Here is a 21,141-nt window from a genome sequence, read left to right on the forward strand (position 1 = left end):
CCTCAGCCCCTGCCGCCACTGCCCAAACCCAGCGGGTCGGGGGGTGGGGGGCACTCCTGCATGCCTCCCAGGAGGCTGCTGGAGCCAGCCCTGCCCACCCTGCTCTAGCTGGTGACTGCCAGCAGCACCTGGGGCGGGGGGTGGCACAGAGGAACAGAACCACCTTTTTGCAAGATCCCAGCCAGTAAGCTGTGGGTGGGGGGACCCTCATGGCAGGGAGGCTCCCTCCTCCCCTCCCAGCCCCAGGTTCCAGAGTGATGAAAAGGTAGACAGGCAGTGCCATGCTGCGGCTCCTGGTGGGAGGAAGGGAGCCCTCCTGCTGTGAGGGCCCCCCACAGCTTACTGGCTGGGGGGGTGGAGGGTGGGGGCTGGGCTGGGTTCACATGTCAGGGGGGTTCCTGTACCCCCCATCTCAGCTTCTTGACAGCTGCAGCACAGGGCTGCCCAGCTGGCTTTTTGCCACATTGGGAACTTCACCTGGGAGGAAAGGGAGCTTCTCTCCTGTGAGGGCTCCCCCCACAGCTTGCTGGCTGTGGACTTGGGGGGAGGTATGGGTCTGTCTGGCAGAGAGGGGGCTCCCTTCCCCTCTGGCCCCAGTTCCTGGTGTGGTGAAAAGTTGGTTGGGCAGCCAGGAGCTGCAGCTTCTGGCTGCCATTGTCAGGAAGTTCAGGTGGAGGGTGTGGGGGAAGGGAGTCCCCCTGCTGCATAGACCCGGTCCTGCCCCCAGAGACCCCAGCCAGCAAGCTGTACGGGAGAGGGCCTCACACTTAGGGAGCTCCCTTCCCCCACCCCTCCTCCTCCCAAGCCTCCTGACAATGGCAGCCAGAAGCTGCAGCTGCTTGGCCAGCTTTTTGCCATGCTGGAAACTGGGGCCAGAGGGGGAAATGGAGCCTCTCTGCCACATGGACCCAGCCTGGACTCCATCTGGACCTGAGCCTGCAAGCTTGGTTGGGGGATCCATGTGGCAGAGAGGCTCCGTTTCCCCCACCCTCCTCACCCACCTGTGCAGGGAGGAGACAGAGCCTTTTCTGTCTCCTCTCTGTGACAGCCCAGGGCTGAGGCTGGCTGAGACTAGGAAGCTGCCCAGCAAAAGGCCCTTGGGATGGTGGCAGAATGCAACCTACACTGAAACACGATAGAGGTGTTACAGATGTTCAAAAAAGCACTCTAAACTAAATCACTTTAGTCTAATACCACATCCATCAAGGGTTAACTTAGAGTGAATCCACCATTTTTAAAACACTTTAAATGTTGTGAATGTCTGTTATGGCTTTAAAGTACTTTCTGTGCACTTAACATGTTAAGTGTAACATCGATACCTACCTAAGGTGGACACTGGACCATACCTTGTCTTTCTTGTGTGATTTTGCTCAAGTTTCTGAGGGCCATATTTAAAAAAATATTTTTTGAGAGCACAGCTGTAGATATCTAGGACTTTCTGTTCAGAGGTCTGAGTAGCTGCAGTTGTAATTGCATCAAATGAAGCACTCAGAATTAGAACTCCCCTGAAAAATTGCATTTTCCCTTTTCTGCATTTCAGTTTCCCTTCTGTAAAATGGGGGTTATACCAACCACAAAGGAATCTACTCTGAAATAAAACTGTACTTCTATAGCACTCTCCAGCCAAAGCTCCAAGAGCACTTTATTGTTTATTAATAACAGATAATATATAATCCCTTTTACAGCTGAAGTAACTATGGTACATTGAAGACAAAATTTGTTTGGTTGCTTAATCTTTTCTGATTCATATTTAGGTTATATTTAGACTCAGCTAAATTGATTTAATCTGGGGCTATAGCACCTATGAAAATAGTCTGGGTTATCCAAAGCTGTACTGCTAAAAATAGTCCTTATATTAGTGGTCTCTTCTGAAAATTTGACCTTCAGTGACCTGCTCAAAGCAACATATTTAATCTGTTTGTTCAGAAGTCCATGGGCCTAATTAGCTCCGCAATAAAATCTCTGCATCTACACATGCAACCCTATTAGGTTGTAGTAAACTAATAAGCGGCACCATAGGTTAGTACTTTTAAATAAAAGTACTATCCTGTTGTGGCATTATTTACTGTGCAGCAGTGTACGTGTAGGTGCTGACGGGGCTGGCTGGGACACAAGCCCTACATTGCCAGCTAGTCTTGAACTGAAGCACCCCTGTTCCCCAGCGAGCCCCTCCACAGCACATTTTACTGGGTTGGAGCAGCCCTGGTCTGGCAGGCTTACCGTCTGGGCCCCCTGCCAGCCAGGGCTGCTCCACTCCCGCTCACTGCATTTCAGTTCTGGGCGCACCTGTAATTGTGGCACACAGGGGCAATAAATTCTGTCTTAATATGTGCGGGAGTTTATTGCTTCACCTTAATATGCACATGTAGATATGCCCCATGTCTGATATTCTAACTCCATAGTCTTGTGTGTTAGCCATAAGACCATTCTTTCTTTTTAGTTATATTGGTTGTATGAGAAATAATAGGCATGACGAGAATATGGGCATTAGAAGCATACATTATTGTTCCTTTCAAAATTTTGTGTACTTCTTTTTCTTTAAACTGAGGCTTTAAATAACATACATTAATTTCTTGTGCTTTTGGAATCTGTACAACATGTTCCTCTCTGCTGGGCTTAAATTGAGTTATTACCTATATACAAAACTCTATTTTTAAACATGATTCAGTTGATATCACAGATATTTAGCCCTGCCTGTAAATTACTCTTTGTCTGGCAAGAACTTTAAGCAAAATATTGCTGAGTTTCTTGGTAGCCTTCCCTAAGCTTTACCTACTTAGCTTACTGTAGGTGGTTTATCTATTATACACCTCAGATCAAGCTTGACTGGTCAGGAATATGGTACTGGCTCCCTGGGTTGAGTCATCTGCATTGTTGGTTTAAGATGAGTCTTTTGCAAATATTGCACATGCTCCTGCAACTGCTTGTTTAGTTGACTGCATTCAACAAGTAAAGGCTCAAATGCTACTTTCTGCCATCCTATCTGTAGCAGGGGAAGTTGATATGGGGAACCCTTTTCCCATCTGAGTTCCCATGTAGTGTGCAACTCTGGGTGAGTACATCACAGTCCTAAGGCTGTGGAGGAACTATCATGAGCATGTGAAAGATAAGGACACCCCTACTCCTTACAAAATGCATCTCCCTGACTTCTGCCTTGGAACCCTATATTTGTTGTAAGGATTCCTGCAACAGAAGCAACACTGGCCAGTGCCCTTTTGAACAAAGTGAGTCAGGGAAAGGTAGGGCCTCAGACCTACATCAACAGGATCCACAGATCCATCCAAAGATATTAAATAATGTACATAAGTTACAGCCTAACATTTCTGGCTACTTGGTGAGCTACTACTTTTTGGCAGCAGTGCCTTTACTATATACATATATAGGTATTAATTGTTGTCAGTTTTGATCTTCTGAAATGTGTAAGCACAAATGTGCTGAACACTTTGTATATGAATAGGGATTTTGTCTTTGAAGTCACTTTCTCTTTGTTCTTTTTCCCATGCCCTTCTTAGGGACTGAAAACTTGCTATGCCAATGCTGCTAGTGTCATGTCAGCTGCTGTGATGTGGACACCCACTGTCTAACTTTTTTTTTTTTTGGTAGAAATACTTTGTGAGAACTTCATATGGTTCTGCCTCATATCCCAGCTCACATGATTCTTTTATCTATTCACATTTGCCAAGTTTGCAAGTGATATTACCATTCCTTGGGATATCATCCTAGGTAAAATAGCAGACTTTGAGGTAGTTTGGTGATCACCAGAACATCAACATACACGTTGGTGACAGGAAGCAACACTTTGGCAGGCATCACTACTTATATTTTATGTTCCTAGCAAAAAGGTCAGTGTTCAGGCAACCGTAATCTGGGGATAGTCTAGGTGCTTGGTTAATGCAGGATGAAAGACCTGCTACATATGCATTAAGAGTTTTGACTGACAGGAAAAAAATATATTCTCAGTCTGGGAAAGAATGCTGGCAATTGTGCATGCCACCAAACAATTCCATCAGGTCAGAGCTGGAGTGGAAGTCCAAATACAGTTAGAGCACAGGCTGCATGAGGCTATTTTGACTAAATAGTTCTGGAAAACACCAGGTATTAAACCTGATTTTATTTGAACCCAGTGTTAGAGGGGTTGTAGTCCCCAACTCAGCCAAGCCCAGAAAGGGGGATGAGCAAGGGTTAGAACTAGCCAAGGTGACCAATGCAGCCATGCTCCCACAGCAATGCTGTGTATGCACCATGCCTTAGTTTTATTAGTGTATGGCATATTAATTCCAGCAACAACAATTTACAAGATAAAATGAACAATAATTTATTAATAGCAAACACAAGGGAAAAGAGAAGTGGAGAAACAACAGACAAAACAGCAATGGATCTGGGATAAACTTGGAGGAGACACAGCAGGAACAACACAAGAACAAGTCAATACCTCACCAGTCCTAACTCACCATAAGCAAGAGGATGAATGTTGAGTTCAGCAACAGCAGGTGGAAAGATTTCCAATCCAGAGATAGGTAATTGTCCAAAGCTCCCACTCTGTCATTCTGACTTCATGTGACCTTGTGTCCTGTCAGACTCTTCTGACAAGATGCAGCTGCAGAGTTTCAGCAAGCAGGATACAGATCCTCTCAGGGATGCTGAGCTCTAGAGCCTCCTAGGGCTCGGTAGTGTGGTTGAAGACTGGGCAGTGGCTCTGCTCTTTCCAGAGTGCTCTGTGCCCTGAAGATCACTACTTTCTGGTGTCTTCACGCGACACACACTCACCAGCCAGGAGAGCCACTCACAAGACGCACTAAATCACATGCAAACCCATTCACTCTCACAGATGCCCATGCTCTCACTTCAAGCCACACATACATGTGGTTGGTCCAGTGGTCACCTTTTATACTTTCACTCACCTCATCTCACACAGCCCTGTGTCGTCTATTCACCATTGATCTCCACCCATTCATCAATCACATCTCCAATCATAGTCAATCCAAATAGCCATCCTACCACTCGAATCCACTCAACCACACATGCTCACATTCTCCATCTGGGTCCCTAGGTGGCAAGTTCACATATTCTTGAAGATGCTTTCAAAGGGTGCATATGTGCAGATGAACTTCAAAGGTACCAAATGAACCAGTGGCTACACAGGTAGGTGGCATTCCATATTACTTCAGCAGCAAAGCTAACACCAGCGGAGGGGTAATAGTTGGAGGTTGCTTTGTCCAGTAATATGTCTCCTCAACCCACTGAATATCATACTGGGCTAATTGGTAAGACTATAGGATTGCAATGTATGGACTGGTCTGTATTTTTTTCCTCTGTGAGAATGAACAAAAATGGTTGCAAATGGGCATATTAATACACTTATGAGCTCTATCACCAATGACTTATAAAGCTTTCTACTCAGAGGAGAAAGTCATAGTATGGAGCGAAATGCATACTTGATCACTTGGAGTGTAATAATGGGTGTTTGGTGGTCATCTCCAGAAAATTAAGACTAGAAATGTTTTAAATTTTATCATGACTCAACATAGGGATTCAAACAGCTGAGATAGATACATTGCCTAAATACATCGTTCATCTTGTTTTTCTTGTTTGTAACTGGACATAAAGTAATGCAGACATTTAAATAAGATAAAGGAAAAGGGATACATCCCTGAAAACTGCAATTTATTGCCTACAGTGGAAGAACGAAAGAATCTTATAAATTTGAAAATCACAGGACACCACCACCTATGATATTTATGTATTTAACCATATATATGGGGTGGTAGTCATGGGATAATTTTGGAATCACTTCATAAATACATTTTTCATGTTTTACTTTAATCCTCTGCCCTTGAATCCATATCAGTGTTTTAAAAAAAAACTGGCCATATTTTAATTTGGTTTAAGAGAAAAGTATGTCCTTTCACTCTCCCAGTCTTGGAATACAATTAAAATCAGAGCCTAGAAAAACATGAGAGGTATGCATGGAGAACTTCCTCAAACAGCAGTGCCATCACAGGGCACAAAGGAACCTCAGATCTCAGAAAGCAGATACTTTCAGATAATACACAGCTCAAGGAAGCTGTGCATGTCTGCCATCCAAGTACAAAGAGTCTGTATTGAAATGATGGTGGAGGCTGTGGCTCAGGCATGCAAAACCCTATAGTAACTTCGGTGAGAGGGAACAAAAATGGTTGCCAATGGCTGTATACAGTATTTTGTGTCTTGGGTTTCAGTGATGGTGAAACAGCTTGTTAAAGAATGCTCTTTGAAATCAGGCAAAATTATTTGAGTAGATGTGGTATCTGTTATTAGACCAACTGAATAGTTGGCAAAAAGTTCTTAACAAGCTTTCAGGTGCAATCGCCCTTCTTCCGGCACAGGAAGTCTCTGCTTCTTCAGGCATAGGAAGTCTCTGTTTCCTATGCCTGAAGAAGGGTGATTGCACCCGAAAACTTGCTAAGACCTTTTTGCCAACTACTCGGTTGGTGTAATACAAGATATCACATCTACTCAAAGAACCTTGCCTGCCTATGTCCTTAGATCAACACGGCTACAACCAAAAACCCAGTGTTCTTTGTAATCGTGAGGAGTGGAAGTGATAGTTAAGGGTGAAGAAAGAGGGTTGTTGTATAGCATGTTGTGTCCTGTGTTGTAAATCGTGTACTGCTACTTTAACATTACATATGCATAGTCAGCCTTTGGGTTCCTCCCACTGCAAAGAGCACTAGATGCAAGCGCAAGAAGTTAGGCTGCTGAAGCCAGGCTACAGAGAGCAAATTGCTCACTGCCTCCATTTAATAAAGTATTCGCTCTTTGAGAAACTTTACCTGTGAGTCTGCCTGTTCCTCCCTATGTTCCTGCTGCCAAGGCCTGTTTACTAAGAGTAACTGGGGGTTACCATGGTGTTGCCAAGCAACAGCAGCCAGCGTTCCTACCGGTGAGCCAATTGTCAAACCGTGGGAGCAGTATCCTCTTCTTTGAAATGCAATGAATAACGGTAACAACTTATTTATCAACTGCAATTTCACAGTACTATATTAGCTGGCCATATGTAACCAAATTAGATACCTATCTATTGTAGCAGTAACTATCAGCACAGACGTTTGCCATTCAGAGGTTCACATAGGACAGATGGTGATATGTTTTTAATCAGCTTTACTGAGAGCTAAAAGGAGCTGCGTGAAATGGACAAAAGGGGTAAGACACAGTGATATGCAAACTTAAATGATATCTTTTATTTCTTACATAGAAAGTTGAGGTGCACTTTACGTTTCCCATGTATGTGTCTTTGGGGCTGAGCTATAATGAACGAGTAGGAGACTGGGGTGTTTGGAATAGTGGGACATTCTGCGTACTCTGATATAGAGCTGGTTAGTGTTTAGCTGACACTCTGTCTATGTTAAATAGAGAACTGCATGGCTGATCTTCACGTGGGAGGGTTTTTGTGTGTGAGGTTCTGGGCTTTTTTAAAACCATTTCAGAATCCCATATGTTTGCATGTTTTGGTAAAATACATTATTATGTTTTTGAATATTGTAATATTTTTAAGGGATTGTAGGGATTTTTTTGACTGTTTGTTTTTCTTAACTGTAATAGATCTGGTATTTGACTTCTAATAGTCATATGAAACATACAGGAGGCCCAGCCTTCTGATACTTACTCAGACCGAACTGCCATTGATTTTGGTCTTTGTTAACGTATGTAGGAGTTCTGTTTGAGTGAGGATATCAGGTTTGGGCCCACTGACTTGGAGCTGAAAACAGAATTTGGCCTTTAATGTTCCTAAGGTAGCATATTAAATGACAAGCTATGTGGCAGGCCTGTTTGACTGTTTATGTTGATTTTACAGATGCTAGTTCAGTCCTATCTCTGTTATTGGCCAGAAAAATATAGGCATCCTCCAAGACTGCAAACTGGACCATGGCTTTCGAAAATGAACCATTGCATCTTTTATAAAGAGTGCCTCTTGAGGACATTGCCGAAGATATGGACATAATTATTGATTTAGGGATGCTTTATCAGGAAGAGACTTCTTTGTAAACATGAATTTCCTGGCTCTTTCCTTGAGCTGTAGTTTCCTGCTTCATGCCATTGAAACAATAATCTTAGCTTATTGCATTTTCTCCTTACCATTGGTCAGCTCACAGGGGTACTTTCCAAGGCTAGAAAATGTAGGAGCTTTCAAAAATGTGTCAGTTGTGCCAACTCAAGCAACTTGTGGGCTGCCACATCGAAGTACTTTTTGTCATAGTTCTACTGCTTTCAAAAGTCTTCAGTCCTGCACCCAACGGTTTTGCATTCAGGAATGTCCATATAGATCTTTGCCTGCATCCTATACTGCACTTCTCTCAGTAGGCCTTGGCACCTGTATCACAGAAGACAGGAATGATTTGCATCCAGGATCTACCAGCAATTCTACCAGTTTTATTTTTCATGATCACAAGGATTGTTTTTCTACTCCCCGCTCACAGAAGCTCACAGCTTCATTTACTTTAACTGTGTGGTTGAAACCTGAGCAAGAAGATGTAATGTAAGTAGTGTTGCAGGTATTTACTTTCATGGTGTTCTTAAAAAAAATTAGTCCAACTAGTCAGAGTAGCTCTTTGTGTGCTATTTAAAACAAAAATAAAGATTAAAAAGTAAGAAAACCTTATGTTTTGAAAAAAGATGTATAGTCAGATCAGCAGCTTCTATCTCTATAATATTAAGACAAATTGTGTATGTTTCTGTAGTGCTTATGACTCAGATAAGGAGTCCCATTAATTTCATTGAAACTCTTCCTATACAGACCATATTCTTTTTTTTAGTTAAACATCTGTGATCCTAATATATATTAATATTTTAAAGGTGCCTTAAAAGAATTATTTTAAAATGGCTTTGTCTCCTTTTTTGAAGGAGAGAGATGACCTACATTTTGTTTTTAAAAAGTATCTTCTACTCCTCCCTCCCCTGGGGTGAGAATTATAGTCTGATTTCCCAGGTTCTGCTGGAGGACTCCTTCTCTGTATTTAATAATCCATATTCAGCTATGGAAGGTTTTGAGCCCTCAACAGAGGCTTCTTTTATCCAAAATATTAGTGACAAATAAATGTTAACACAAAATTAAACTTTTGAAGGTTCCTACTAATAATTGCTTCCTCTCACAATTGCTTAAATTTCATTATCCTGGAAAATGTGACATCATTATATTAGTTCTCTCAGCCTGTCAGCCAACATAGGGTCTGTATGTAATATAAATACAAAGGGAGAAAAAACCTTTCAGATAGTTTTTATCTATTAAAAATGAGAACAAATGAATAATGCATTTATAAAATCCTAATTACAAGTTGTAGGCTGCACACCATCATCTTGAGGATCTGAGATTCACAAAAGTTATATGAAGATGTTCAGTGAGGCACTGTTCTGTTGCATAATTTTGTCTTCATGACTGGAAACTTCATAGTTATAAAGATAGTATCTTCTGCACTAAATGATACTCCTCTTAAAGAAGTAATTCAGGTGCTGGTTCAACACACCCACCACTTAAGCAGCTGCATAAATTTTAAGCATTTGATCAGTTCTATTAATTTCCTTGAAACACACACTTTGCCTGTAGCATGCAGTAGTATCTGAGCCAGCTTAGGTATTGGAAATAGTAAAATGTGCATCTGCAGCTATACTGTTAGCTAACTTATTCATAGGTAACTCTGGGCTCTTGCTTTGTGCCTTGTAGACACACCGTCAATGTATCATTGGCACTGCACATACGAAAACAGAAATATGCATCTGCTTAAATTTTAAGCACATCCTTAAGTGCTTTGCTGGCTTTCTCAGAGCTACCTTAAGATACCTATGCAGCACAGCAGTGCTTTGCAGACATAGCCTGAACTGACTTCAGTAGGACTGTTGCCACTGGGAGTGTTTGTATGTAATTAATGATTTGCTCAATGTTAAGCATGTACATAGGTCTTTTGACTCAGAAAAGTACATGTGTTAATGACCACAGACTGTTTCCGATTCTCAGATGAATTGCTCTAAATGCTATATTCTCCTTGTACAAGCATAAATAACTATACTATGTGCATATTCATACTTGGTTGTAGAGCAGTGATTTTCAACCTTTTTTAGAGACACAAGGCACCTCTCTCTTTTGAATTTCACAGCACCCCAGTTGAGAACCACTGTTGTAAAGTCTTCAGGTGGAACTGCTCTGCATCTCTCTGTTTCCAGGAGGGGTGTGAGGAGCTGGACCCAAAAGTGGCTGTGACGGGAACGGGTGTACATAAAACTCCTCCTGCTGCAGACGTGTCCTGGTCTGGTTCTACATGCCCCTCCCAAAACAGATGTGCATGGGACAGTTTCACTTGGCTGTGGTGGCAGTGGCAGCAGCACTAGCATTGTGACATCTTTGAAGGAGTCTCACGACAGCCCAGTGTGTAGCATCATCCTAGTTGAGAACTGCTGCTGTGGATTATCGTGGAAATTTACACCTTAAAATTCCCCATTTTTAAGTTCCTTTTCAGTGCTCATAATAGATGCAACAGCTTCCCTGATATGTGACTTTTTTCTCTCGCCTTGAGCAGGGGCTGGACTAGATGACTTCTGTCGTGAATCAGAGCAGCCGCCGGCAGCCGCCTGACTCACACCGGAGTGTTTAGATTTAGAGCTCGGTAGGCGGGTAGTGATGGATGGAGTGGAATTAACCAGGCACAGACGCGTGTAGGTTACAGGAGTTTGTTTACTTACGTCGCCTAGATAGTGATGGACGACGCAGGCGAGCCTTTGTTCCGTTACAGCTTTGGTTACAGAGTCGAGTATACACATATAACTTCGGTTACAGAGTCGAGTACACGCACGCAGTTAGGTTACGACGCGATAATGACGGATGTGGCGCCGGGAACGGACGGTCGCGCTTGCAAGACTTTCTACGTCAATATTTTACGCTGATGGGGCGATTGATTGGGAATTGATCAATTTCCCAATTCTCTGGTGACAAGCACAGGTGTTTCCTGTGAGATCCCCAGAGCTCTCCGACTTGGGTGGAAACCGTTAAACTATTTATAGGCAGAGGTGTTTGACAGAGATGCCCAATCGTGAACCGTTATATGGAATCTTTAATTTTTGGCAGGTGGCAGCTCTTTGTCTCCTCAAGTTACAAGGTAGTGGGTTAGGTTTCTCTACCTGTTACGTGTGTGCTACATGTGAGGAGCTTACGCTTATCTTTGACCAATTATATATAGTTTCCCCTAGCATTTTATTTCAGCTGACCAATTATCTGTAGTACACCACCAGCGTTTTGTTTCAAGGAATTTCTTGGCAGGGAAGTCTTTTAACCCTTAATATTCAAATGAAGATGATTTGAATGGTATCTCTTGCTCAGTGGCATGGGCACAAGTTAATTGGGTTGTGACAACTTCATGAAGTCCCTTTGAGCCCTAGCTTCCTGTCTATGATACTACAATATTGCTGTACCTCAGAGTTCAGAAGGAACAGTGTTAGGGCCCAGTCCTGAAAAAACTTGAGCAGTACTGATGACTTGCGCAGTGGATCACATGGAATATACTCTATTACTGTATTTACTCAAATACAAGATGAAGTTTTACCTCCCAATTGGCAAGGAGAAAAAAGGCCCCTCTCTTATGAATGCATACAAAGAAATCTCACTAAATACAGTGTCTATCATTTAACTTCTGCCAAAAAAGCATGTGCTCAGCAATGGAAACCAACTACAAAGTGAATTAAATGCAGCCATCACTGAGCACGACTAAAACATCTGGCCCACTTTGGGCAAATATACTGATGGGAGCCCTTTTTTGTGTGACCTTTGAAAAAAATGGCAGTTGCTCCCCTAGAAGGGAACAAGCACCAGGCCTGGGATACTGCAATACCGGGCCAGCACTTGGAGAGGCCAGAGCAAGCTCCAATACCCTCTCTGGTGCCAAAAATGCTGAAGGGAACCTACCACAAGGACTAATACCATACATAGTTGAGCTGGCAGGGAAAATACCATGATTTCAGTCTTTTGGATGAGATCAAGTGAGACTGGGGGCATCTGAACCCTAAGGTCTCTGGGTCTGGTGCTTGTATGTAGGATGCCTGCTTGGATTTGGGGAGTATCCAGAGCCCCAGACTGATGGGTCTGGGAGGGGGAATACCTGCCTGATGGTAGAGCTCGCTCAGTCAAATTTTGGAACTTGACTATAGGGCTTTGCCCAATTGAATCTGGGACTGATTTGGTCCTTGAAATGAAATATATATGTAAAAAAGTTTATAATAGATTTTATAGTGCTGCTTAAAATTCTGTTTATGAAACACTTATGTTAAAACTTGCAGACATTTAAAAAAAAAGGAACATGCATCAGTTCTGGATAAACTAAGTGCATGGGTGCTATATGCAAATTGCTACCGACATGTTTAATTTCAAGGTTATTGTTTTCAATTTTGTTCCTCACTTCTGTGTGCTCAGGGAGAGCAGGGTCTGACAGTAAGGAGAGGGAGAACAGGCTGCCAGGGGAAAAAGTTGTGGGGAACAGAGAGCAAAGGGCTACCTGATCTTCCAGGCTTATTTTCTCTGCTGTAGAAGTAGGAGGGGGATAAATTCAAAGCAAACCTCCAATAATTAGATTCTAAGCATGGAAAATCATAACAAATTTATACATTTTCCTTATATAGAATATAATTATTATTATACCTCTTATAATCAGGGTTGTCTCCTGTTCAAGTAAATATGGTATTTACCACATGCTAGTGTTCACTGAATGAAACAAATTAGTTTTCCTCCCTTCACAGAAGGAATTCAGCATTTAAGTTGGGAGGGGTGGGGAGGAGGCAGTAGCACAGCATGGGAAGAAGTGGCAGTAGTAGCATCACCAAGAGCTCAGGGCACCAGGTGCATTTGACTAGTCAATATGAAGGGCACAGTTTGGCACTGGCAGGGGGAGGTCAGTACATATGCATGCATGTTAGGCTGGTAGACCAGAGCTGATTACAAACTGGGAGTATAGCTGAGCAAACTTGGAACAAAAGCCCAGCGAGCCATCAGGAGCAGGGATGGAGGGGATGCTTGGAGTATCACGCACAGATACACACAGTAGACCAGCCAGATCACACAGTAAACTTGTCAGCTACCCAGTGCCACACAAATTGGCACTGATGTTTGACTCAACAGACAGGTAGGCACCACACAGAGACCATCATTGCAAGAGCAGGCTGAGGGAGCTATGCTTTTTTCTTTTTATACTGAATGTGTAGTGAGCCTTTTAGCAGCAGTTGGATTTGCCAAGTGGCCCATGTCTTGCAGACTGTTATAGCTGTCTGTGTTACAGGAAAACTATCACAGGGCCACAGGGAGATTCTCCACACCATGCTTGCTGGCTAGCATGGTGTGGAGGGAGATGCACCAAAGTGAGAGACATCCTGACCATGGCTTTGCACTTCTGCTTTACATCATTAAGGAGAAAAGCTAATATCAATTGCCCATTTTGCAATTCAGTTAACTAAAAGTTAAACAGGACACTGCAACCATTGGTAGCATAGAGCTCTGATCTCAGATATAAACAGCCCACACCTCATTCTCTTTGTTGTTTTGAACTCTTTGAATTTGTCTTAGCTATATGCTTGCCATGCTGGTTTTAAAGGGCTCGGACTACTAGACAGAACTTGGTTCTAGAGCAAAGACTAAAATCTGATATCAGTATTCCACCTTTGTCTCCAGTAGTGCAGTATTTCTTTTTAGGGGCTGGCTCACACAGGAGAATTACATGCTTCCTCTGCAGTGAGTGCCTTCTTCAGCTTGAGTGGTGGAGGTCTGAGCTATAGATCTAAGAGTCTTGAGTTCATACACTTGTGAATCATGTACTTTGAGGAGGAGGGGAAGACTAATTAAAAGAAAACAAGGAGCATTTGTTCTTTTACTGCCTCTTCCAAAACCTTCCTGTATTTGGTTGACTGCAAGGCTCCTTTGTAATGCAAACCTGTGAAGAGAATGAAATACCATTACATGTGCATTTTTCTAATGGCATTTACTAATTCAGGCAGAAGGCAAGGTAGGGTGGCACAGACTAGCACAGACTAACCTCAGGTTCCACTCTGCCTTGCCTTCAACTATCTATTTATTAATTCTGCAGTTTTAATGTATTCTCAATGAAGGTTTTGGGAATGCAATGTATATTTATAGGTATCCCTTTTAAGTTAGCAGTTATTATGGGGACTGAAGGAAGTAAGGGAATTGCAACACAGCACTGCGTACTTTAACCAGGCTTGCTTTGTGAACCCATTTGACTTGTGACCCAAAAGTTTTTGTAAATCTTTTTCCTTTGTAAAGACAATGAGAAGCTCCATTTCCCCAATATATTCTCTTTTCTCATCTCTGTCCTCCCACTTCTGTCCAGCTCTCCCCTCAGCCAGCTATACACACAGGTGACAGGTGTGTTTTCCAAGAATTTCACAGGCAGAAAGCAGCTATGCAGTATGTGTTACCAGAAAGTCAGATCTTCACAAAGAAAGTCTGTTCCCATTTACAGTGCAAAACACTGCAGTTCAATGCAGAATGTCCACAATGCAGAGTACCATTTGTAATGACTGTTCCTAATCAGAACTGATACTGTTGTTTCACCTTTATTGACATCATTTCTCTCTCTCTCGGACAGGCCCTCCTAATTAGCTTTCCCCCTCGTTTTCACTTCTGTGGTTTTATGTTTCAAAAGTGTAGTCCATGAAGGTCACTTCCCTCCTTAAAGTCATGACACCTGTGGGGGATAAAAATGCGGGGGGTATTTATTTTAGATAAGTAAAATAAACAAAACCTGGATTATCCAATTATTGTTTATCCAGGAAGTGGGTAAATCCAGTTCCTAAATATTTTGCTACTTAGCTGTGCCTTCCCTCACATTTATTATCTGCCAAAACTAGCATGTTTACAAGCAAACAAAATATTGAGAAGTCCAATCAACAATATATTAAGAAATGTGCTTTTAGTAAGCTTGGAAAATAGGAGCCTGTGTTTGGCAAATAAGTTCATTTGAAAATATCCCTGAGGGCTTAAGTGGGTGACAGAAAAAAAAATCCATTTATTTTTTCCCTTGGATTTAAATGCGAGTTGATTAATGATGAAGGTACCTTTTATCAATGAGTTTAGCTTCTCTGATACTTTTTTCCCTCTGTATGGATGTGGCAGCTTGTGGGAAAACAAGAAAGGAATAAAGTTTTCAATGACAAATAACTACAGCATGGTATAAATAAATAAAATTATATATATATAATTATATATAAATATAATCAGGATCTGCTCAGAGTGATCTGAGACCAGTATATTACATGTTGGTCATTGGGCACATCAACATGCGCTACTAGTGGAATGTAATAAGCTCCGGCACAGTTCATGCCAAAGTTTATTGCTCCTGGGTGCAGCGTTGCCCTGTGCACCCAGCGTTGCAGTATGTTTAGCTGGGATGGAACAGCTCCAGCTGGCAGGGGACCCCAGGGATCAGCCTGCCAGCCCAGGGCTACTCTGTCCTGGCCCAACTGGCTGTGGAGGGGCTGGCTGGAGCATGAGGGTGCTTCAGTGCAGGGCTAGCCAGCAAGCAGCCCCTGCACTGAAGGACCCTTGTGCCTCAGCCACATCTACACGTGTCGGGCAGTACTATTCTATGACAGCGTTTATTAGTTTACTGCAGCCTAATAGGGCTGCATGTGTAGATGCTGAGGCTTTACTGCGGAGCTAATTAGTCCGCTCTGCAGTAAACGTCTCATGTAGATGTGCTTGTTGGCTTCAAACAGGCATTCATTTCTGGCAGGGACAACTTTTGAGAAATGTCCTCAACTAGAAATCACTCTGGGAGAGGGAACAGTATGAGTGTTCAGCCTACAGCTGCCCTCTTTTCCCTGCTCTCTGTACCTTCTGCAGACCCATGATATGTCTGGGGAAGGGATGGGGAGCGTTCTAGTCTTAGCGGACTGGAGTAGAAGGACAATGTCCCTCCCACCCCCTGTTTCTCAGACCAGGGACCCCTGCAGGGTTGTGGGCATGGGATTTGAAGCTGCCACGCGGTGGGGGGAGCTTTCCTATGTGTGGCACTTCAAGAACCATGCTGCACAGCCCCACATGTAGATTTGCAGCACCGGCGTTGAAGTGCTGAGCAGGTAAGAAGACTCTCCCTCTTCCTCCCCGCCCCCAACCATGTGGTACTTCAGAGCTTGTCTCTGCAGCCCTGTGTGGGGGTGTAGGTGCAGTGCTCTGCATCTGGGGCACTGGTGCACTGGTGGTCTACAAGCATTTGTTCTTGCTGGAGCAGTGGTTTTCAATCTGTGGTCTGTGGCCCCCAAGAGGTCCACAGGCTATGTCTAAGAGGTCCAGAAAAAATGACTATGGTGAATCAAAAGTATGCAAATACCCACATTAACAATTTGGAAGAGGTCCACAGCTTCACTCAAAATTTCCAAAGGGGTCTTTACCTCCATTAAAATTTTTAGGGGTCCACAAATGAAGAAAAAGGTTGAGAACCAGTGTGCTAGAGAAACACTTTCTCAAGGGAGATATTCCACATTGACATTTGGAAGATCTTCTAGAAGGGGCATGTTTCCCTTAAGAGAAATGGAACGAATGGTGATTGACCCAGTATCAATGTAATGCCTGTATAATATATGGCTTCTGTTTGAGGAAGCCCTGATTTACACTAAATTAGATGAGATCAGAATCTGGCTATTCATATGTATTTGGGAGACTTGGAGACTACGTGGGGTGGCTCAGAAGAATGACAATGAAATGCAGGGTTTTTCAACTTGAGGTTGCCAACTCAGTAGAGACTGAACTATGCTAGTTCTTGTTGGTTCTTTCTGTAGGCTATTTATGCTGTGTAGCTTCAAACAACATGGCAATCAGCTTAATGAAACTACTTGGAAAGCTAGCTATATGAAAGGAGTTAGTGTGGCTTCAATTTAGTTCCTTATCCATAAGTGTCCACATAATATTTGGCACTAACTCAAAACCAGAATGAAAGGCCTGAGGGCTGATTGAAGAAACATCTTGCTACTTAGCTGGTTCCTCTAGATTGGGGTGCACCAACAGGACAGCATGGCAGAATCACACACTGCTGTGTGGATTTTCTGTGAAAATGGGAGTCCTGCTATCTCAAGAACCTGTTACCCTGTCACCACTCGTGAAATTATAGTTGCTTTGTTAAAATAAAAATGTTAGTGTCCAGTGCCTCATCAGGAAACAGTCTGTTGCATAGCATTGTGCAACAAAGAGACTCATGAGCCAGAAGTTTAACTATTAGTTTTCAGGCTGTGGGCCCCCATCCTGTTTTCTGTCATTGATTCTTGAAGAATGATGATCAGAGGGAGGAGAGTAAGTTGTAAATAAAGGTCCCTTTTCAAATTAAAAGTTTAAGAGAATAATTTTTTGCTGTAAGCTTAGCACATCCTTTGATTTTTCTGTCACTGAACATTATCACAGAGTTGTATTTTTAACATTTATTTTAATGCAGTCTTGTTAGCAGCACTTTGACACAAAATGTTGCTGAAGTGTATATGTATATATGTCTGCTTCTGACCTTATGTTGGTTTTTTTGTGGTTATTTCTAAAGGTGTGTGATAGAAAAGGCTGCTGGTGGACAGACTGTGTTCAAACTCACAATCTCTGAGAAAGAGACCATGTTTTATTATCGCACAGTAAATGGTTTGCAGCCACCAATAAAAGTAATGACATTGGGGAGAATTCTTGTGAAGAAATGGATTCATCTTAGTGTACAGGTGAGTGAAGTAAAAAACATTTACTAGCTGGTTAAATACAAAAATCATGTAAGAGTAGCATATCTGAACCTAAGATATGAGAACAATATTAATCAATTAACACTGGTAAATGTTAGGTTCAAGTCCCATGTGGGGGAATTGAGGGCCAGATTTTGAAAGTCACTGTAAAGACGCATTGTGCTGTAGAGATTAGTCACAGCTGCGCACAGCCAGATGAGGAAACGACTTAAAGTTACTTTTTCAACCCAAAAGCATGATCCTCCAACACTTAAGGTAAAGGACAACTTTTTTTTTTATATATATACCTTATGTGTGGAAACGGTGAACTTGCTGCTGAGAAACAAGGCTGGCCCACTTGCTTCCACCCTGTAGATTATAACATCTTGAAAAATATTGTGTAGTCATATTTTGGTGTGTGCCAAGGGACACTTTAAGGATTTCTGCCACAAGCATGCTCCTGAGAGTGGCATTGGGTGTTTCCAACACTACTCTAATAGTGATGCTTTTTTCAGCATGCAGTACTTACTTCTAAAAGGCAAGTTTCTACTCAAATATATGCAAAGGTGACAATCCCAGCTTAAGATATGTAGATGCTTTGAGTATTCCTATTGCTTCAAAGGAACTCCTATAATTATAGTTTGTGAAGGTAAGCATGTGCAGGAGTCACTGTAGCATCAGGATCAAAGCAGATATGTTACAGCACTGTGAAACTGTGTGCATGTCTACACAGGACTTTTACTGTGGAGCTGACTAATTAATTCCTCAGTAAAACATCACTTTCTACTGACTATTAAGTTGCAGTAGACTAATAAACACTGCCACAGGGTAGTCTGGTTAAACACAAGTAGTATCCTGTGGTGGTGTTTCATGATGGGGCTGGCTTGGAGATGAGAGTGCTTCAGTGAGGGGGCTGCCGTGTTGGAGCACCCTTGTGCCCCAACTAGCTGCTCTGCAGCATGTTGAGCTGGTTTGGAGCAGCCCTGGGCTGGCAGGGCATCTGAGGGGTCAGCCTGTCAGCCCAGGGCTGCTCCGACGGGGCCCACCACATACTGTGGAGCAGCTGGCACAAGGATGCTTCAGCGCAGAAGCTGCCTGCCAACTAGCCCCACACTGAAGCACCCACATGCCTTATCCTGTCCCTCCACAGTGTATGGAGCCTGGTCGGAGCAGCCCTAGCTTGGCAGGCTGAACCCCTGAGCTCCCCTTCAAGCCCAAGCTGATTTGACCAGGCTCAATGTGCTGTACAAAGATGTGCCCTGTATGTCCTACTCTGTATTGAATGGTATTGTATGTCCTGCACAATATTGAATGGAATATGCCACACACAATTATAAAGATGCACTCCATGCATCTTAAAAGTTTGCTTTCCCCTTGGCATGTCAGCTTTTTAATAATTATCCACTGAGGATCAAACAAAACTGGCTTTATATTAAAAGCTAAATTGTATTTACAAAAATCATTAAACAAATAAAGAAGAAATTAAAATACTTTCAGTTATTTGCATGTCTTACAGTTCCCAGCAGATAAGCTGTTAAATTCTGTTTGCAAGCCAAGTTCAACCAAGAATTAAAATCACCAATTATTAGGTATTGAAATGTTTACCTTCTCCTTCATTCATTTCTTTTGTCTGGTCTGTTTAAACTTACTTGGTTTACAGCACTATCAAAACTATTTTCTCTACTTTTTTTGCAACTGATAAATGGTATTGACTGTGATTTGGGAGTTTTAGTGCTGATCTTGTCACTCTCAGAAATATCCAAGCTGTCCTCTTAATTTTTTTTTGCAGTTGTCTTTTTTCCCAAGATAACAGCATGCTGGTGTGAATAAGTTTTTGGCTGTTGTATTAAAAGAGTGACCTTAAGGTAGAACTAATGAACTTTACACTTCAGACACTTGGAGGGTGCTACATTACTGCTGATGTTGTCAGTCACATTTTGTCTAAGCCTCAGAAGCTGCTAAAGGATGGGATAGCAAAGTGAAGAGCAAAGGGGCAAGATGTTTTATGAAAATGTTTCAAATTGAATAACGCCCCTTTCCTTAGTTTAGGTCTTTGTTTCTTCTGGGCAGAGCCTTCTCAAGTGCACTTACAGGAATGTAGCCTTTGCTGCCCTCGTTTTTAATAAAGAGTTGCAGCCTGTGAAGATCTATGGAGACTGTAGCTTTAGTCCTCTATCCGGTTGCTGAGATCAGGAGATAATCCTGTATAACGTGACTGGTAACATCTGTAAGCCATCACTCCCTACCAACAAAGATAAAGGCTGCAGTCTATGTATTGCAGATATGATATGGCTGCTGAACTCCAGGCCAAGGGGCAATGAAGCTTACTTTTGGTCAAATATTTTATGCAGTCCCTACTTTAGATAGTTCTCAGCAACCTGATTAAAGGCACTACACAAATGATCAGTCTCAGGTGCCTGTGCAAAAAAAATTAATATTAATATGGAAGAGACTTTGTTAATATATTTATTAAACCAATGACAATACGCAGCAGGGCCTGGATGTTTCCAGAAACCTTAGCTGATTCAAGCCTTGTTCTTAATACAAAATAGGCATGGGCAGCCTCTGTGTGGAGAAGACAGGCAGCACAGTAGGAGATCAGGCACGAAAGAGTAAGCAAAGCAGCAGATTGGACAGGGGAAGGAGATCATAGTGGCCCTTGGGTGAGGATTCTGGGCTAATTTGTGACATGCTTGCCTCACTATTCTAAGTAATATGAAACCACAAATTGTGTTATGTTCAATTGGATTTTAACTCAGGAACATATCTGTGTTTTGTAGAGAAGACAGGTCCTAGGACTGATTTTAGTGTTTATTCATGTAGAAAAAATTGGATGCATTCCTCTATCCAGCTTAATTGTTAAGGTGTTTATTATGCATTGCAATGCTCACCCACTATCTATTCAATTGGTGATTCGAATCACTGTCCCAAATTGATTCGGCCTAATCTGATTCAGAGATTTGGCTGCTGCCTAATCTCTGAATCACCCAGGCCCATCCCCTACTCGCTCTCCCAGCCCTGGCAATGGCTACTTCTTCCCCCCCAGCTCCTGGCACTTTGAAAGAAAAAGCCCCGACTGATCGGGTGCTGCCAGGTGGGGGGGGCGATCCCCACTGCCCCCCACTGCCCTGTGCTACATAGGGGGGTCTGCACAAGCCCCCAACCCCTGCCTGCTGTCCCAGCACCCCCATGGCTGCCCCGCCTGCCCCAGCTTTGGCCCTTTAAGAAAAACCCGCCCTGGTCTCACCAGTTCCTGCTGGGTGGGAGGCGATCTCCACTGCCCCCTGCTGCCCTGTGCCATGTGAGGGGCTCTTCCACATGGCAGAGCTCCCCATTCACTGTGGGGCAGTGAGGGGCAGCAGGGATCACCACCCCTGGCTGGGAACACCCAGTGAGTGGGGGCTTTTTTTAAAAGCACTGGGAGCTGGG

At 42.9% G+C, this 21,141-nt stretch overlaps 1 protein-coding gene across 1 annotated transcript in view; it reads left to right on the forward strand.

Annotated features, from left to right (window-relative positions):
- LOC102381512 (usherin-like) overlaps positions 1 to 21,141 on the forward strand; it is a gene marked incomplete at its 3' end in the record, with an annotated part of 85,492 nt that overhangs the window by 25,339 nt on the left and 39,012 nt on the right. Inside the window, exon 2 of the mRNA XM_025192654.1 lies at positions 17,550 to 17,715. Coding sequence (XP_025048439.1) covers positions 17,550 to 17,715 — 166 coding nt within the window. The remainder of the gene's footprint in view (positions 1 to 17,549; positions 17,716 to 21,141) is intronic.

The sequence above is a fragment of the Alligator sinensis genome, unplaced genomic scaffold, assembly GCF_000455745.1.
Source record: "Alligator sinensis unplaced genomic scaffold, ASM45574v1 scaffold1723_1, whole genome shotgun sequence".
In the NCBI taxonomy this organism is placed as follows: domain Eukaryota; kingdom Metazoa; phylum Chordata; order Crocodylia; family Alligatoridae; genus Alligator; species Alligator sinensis.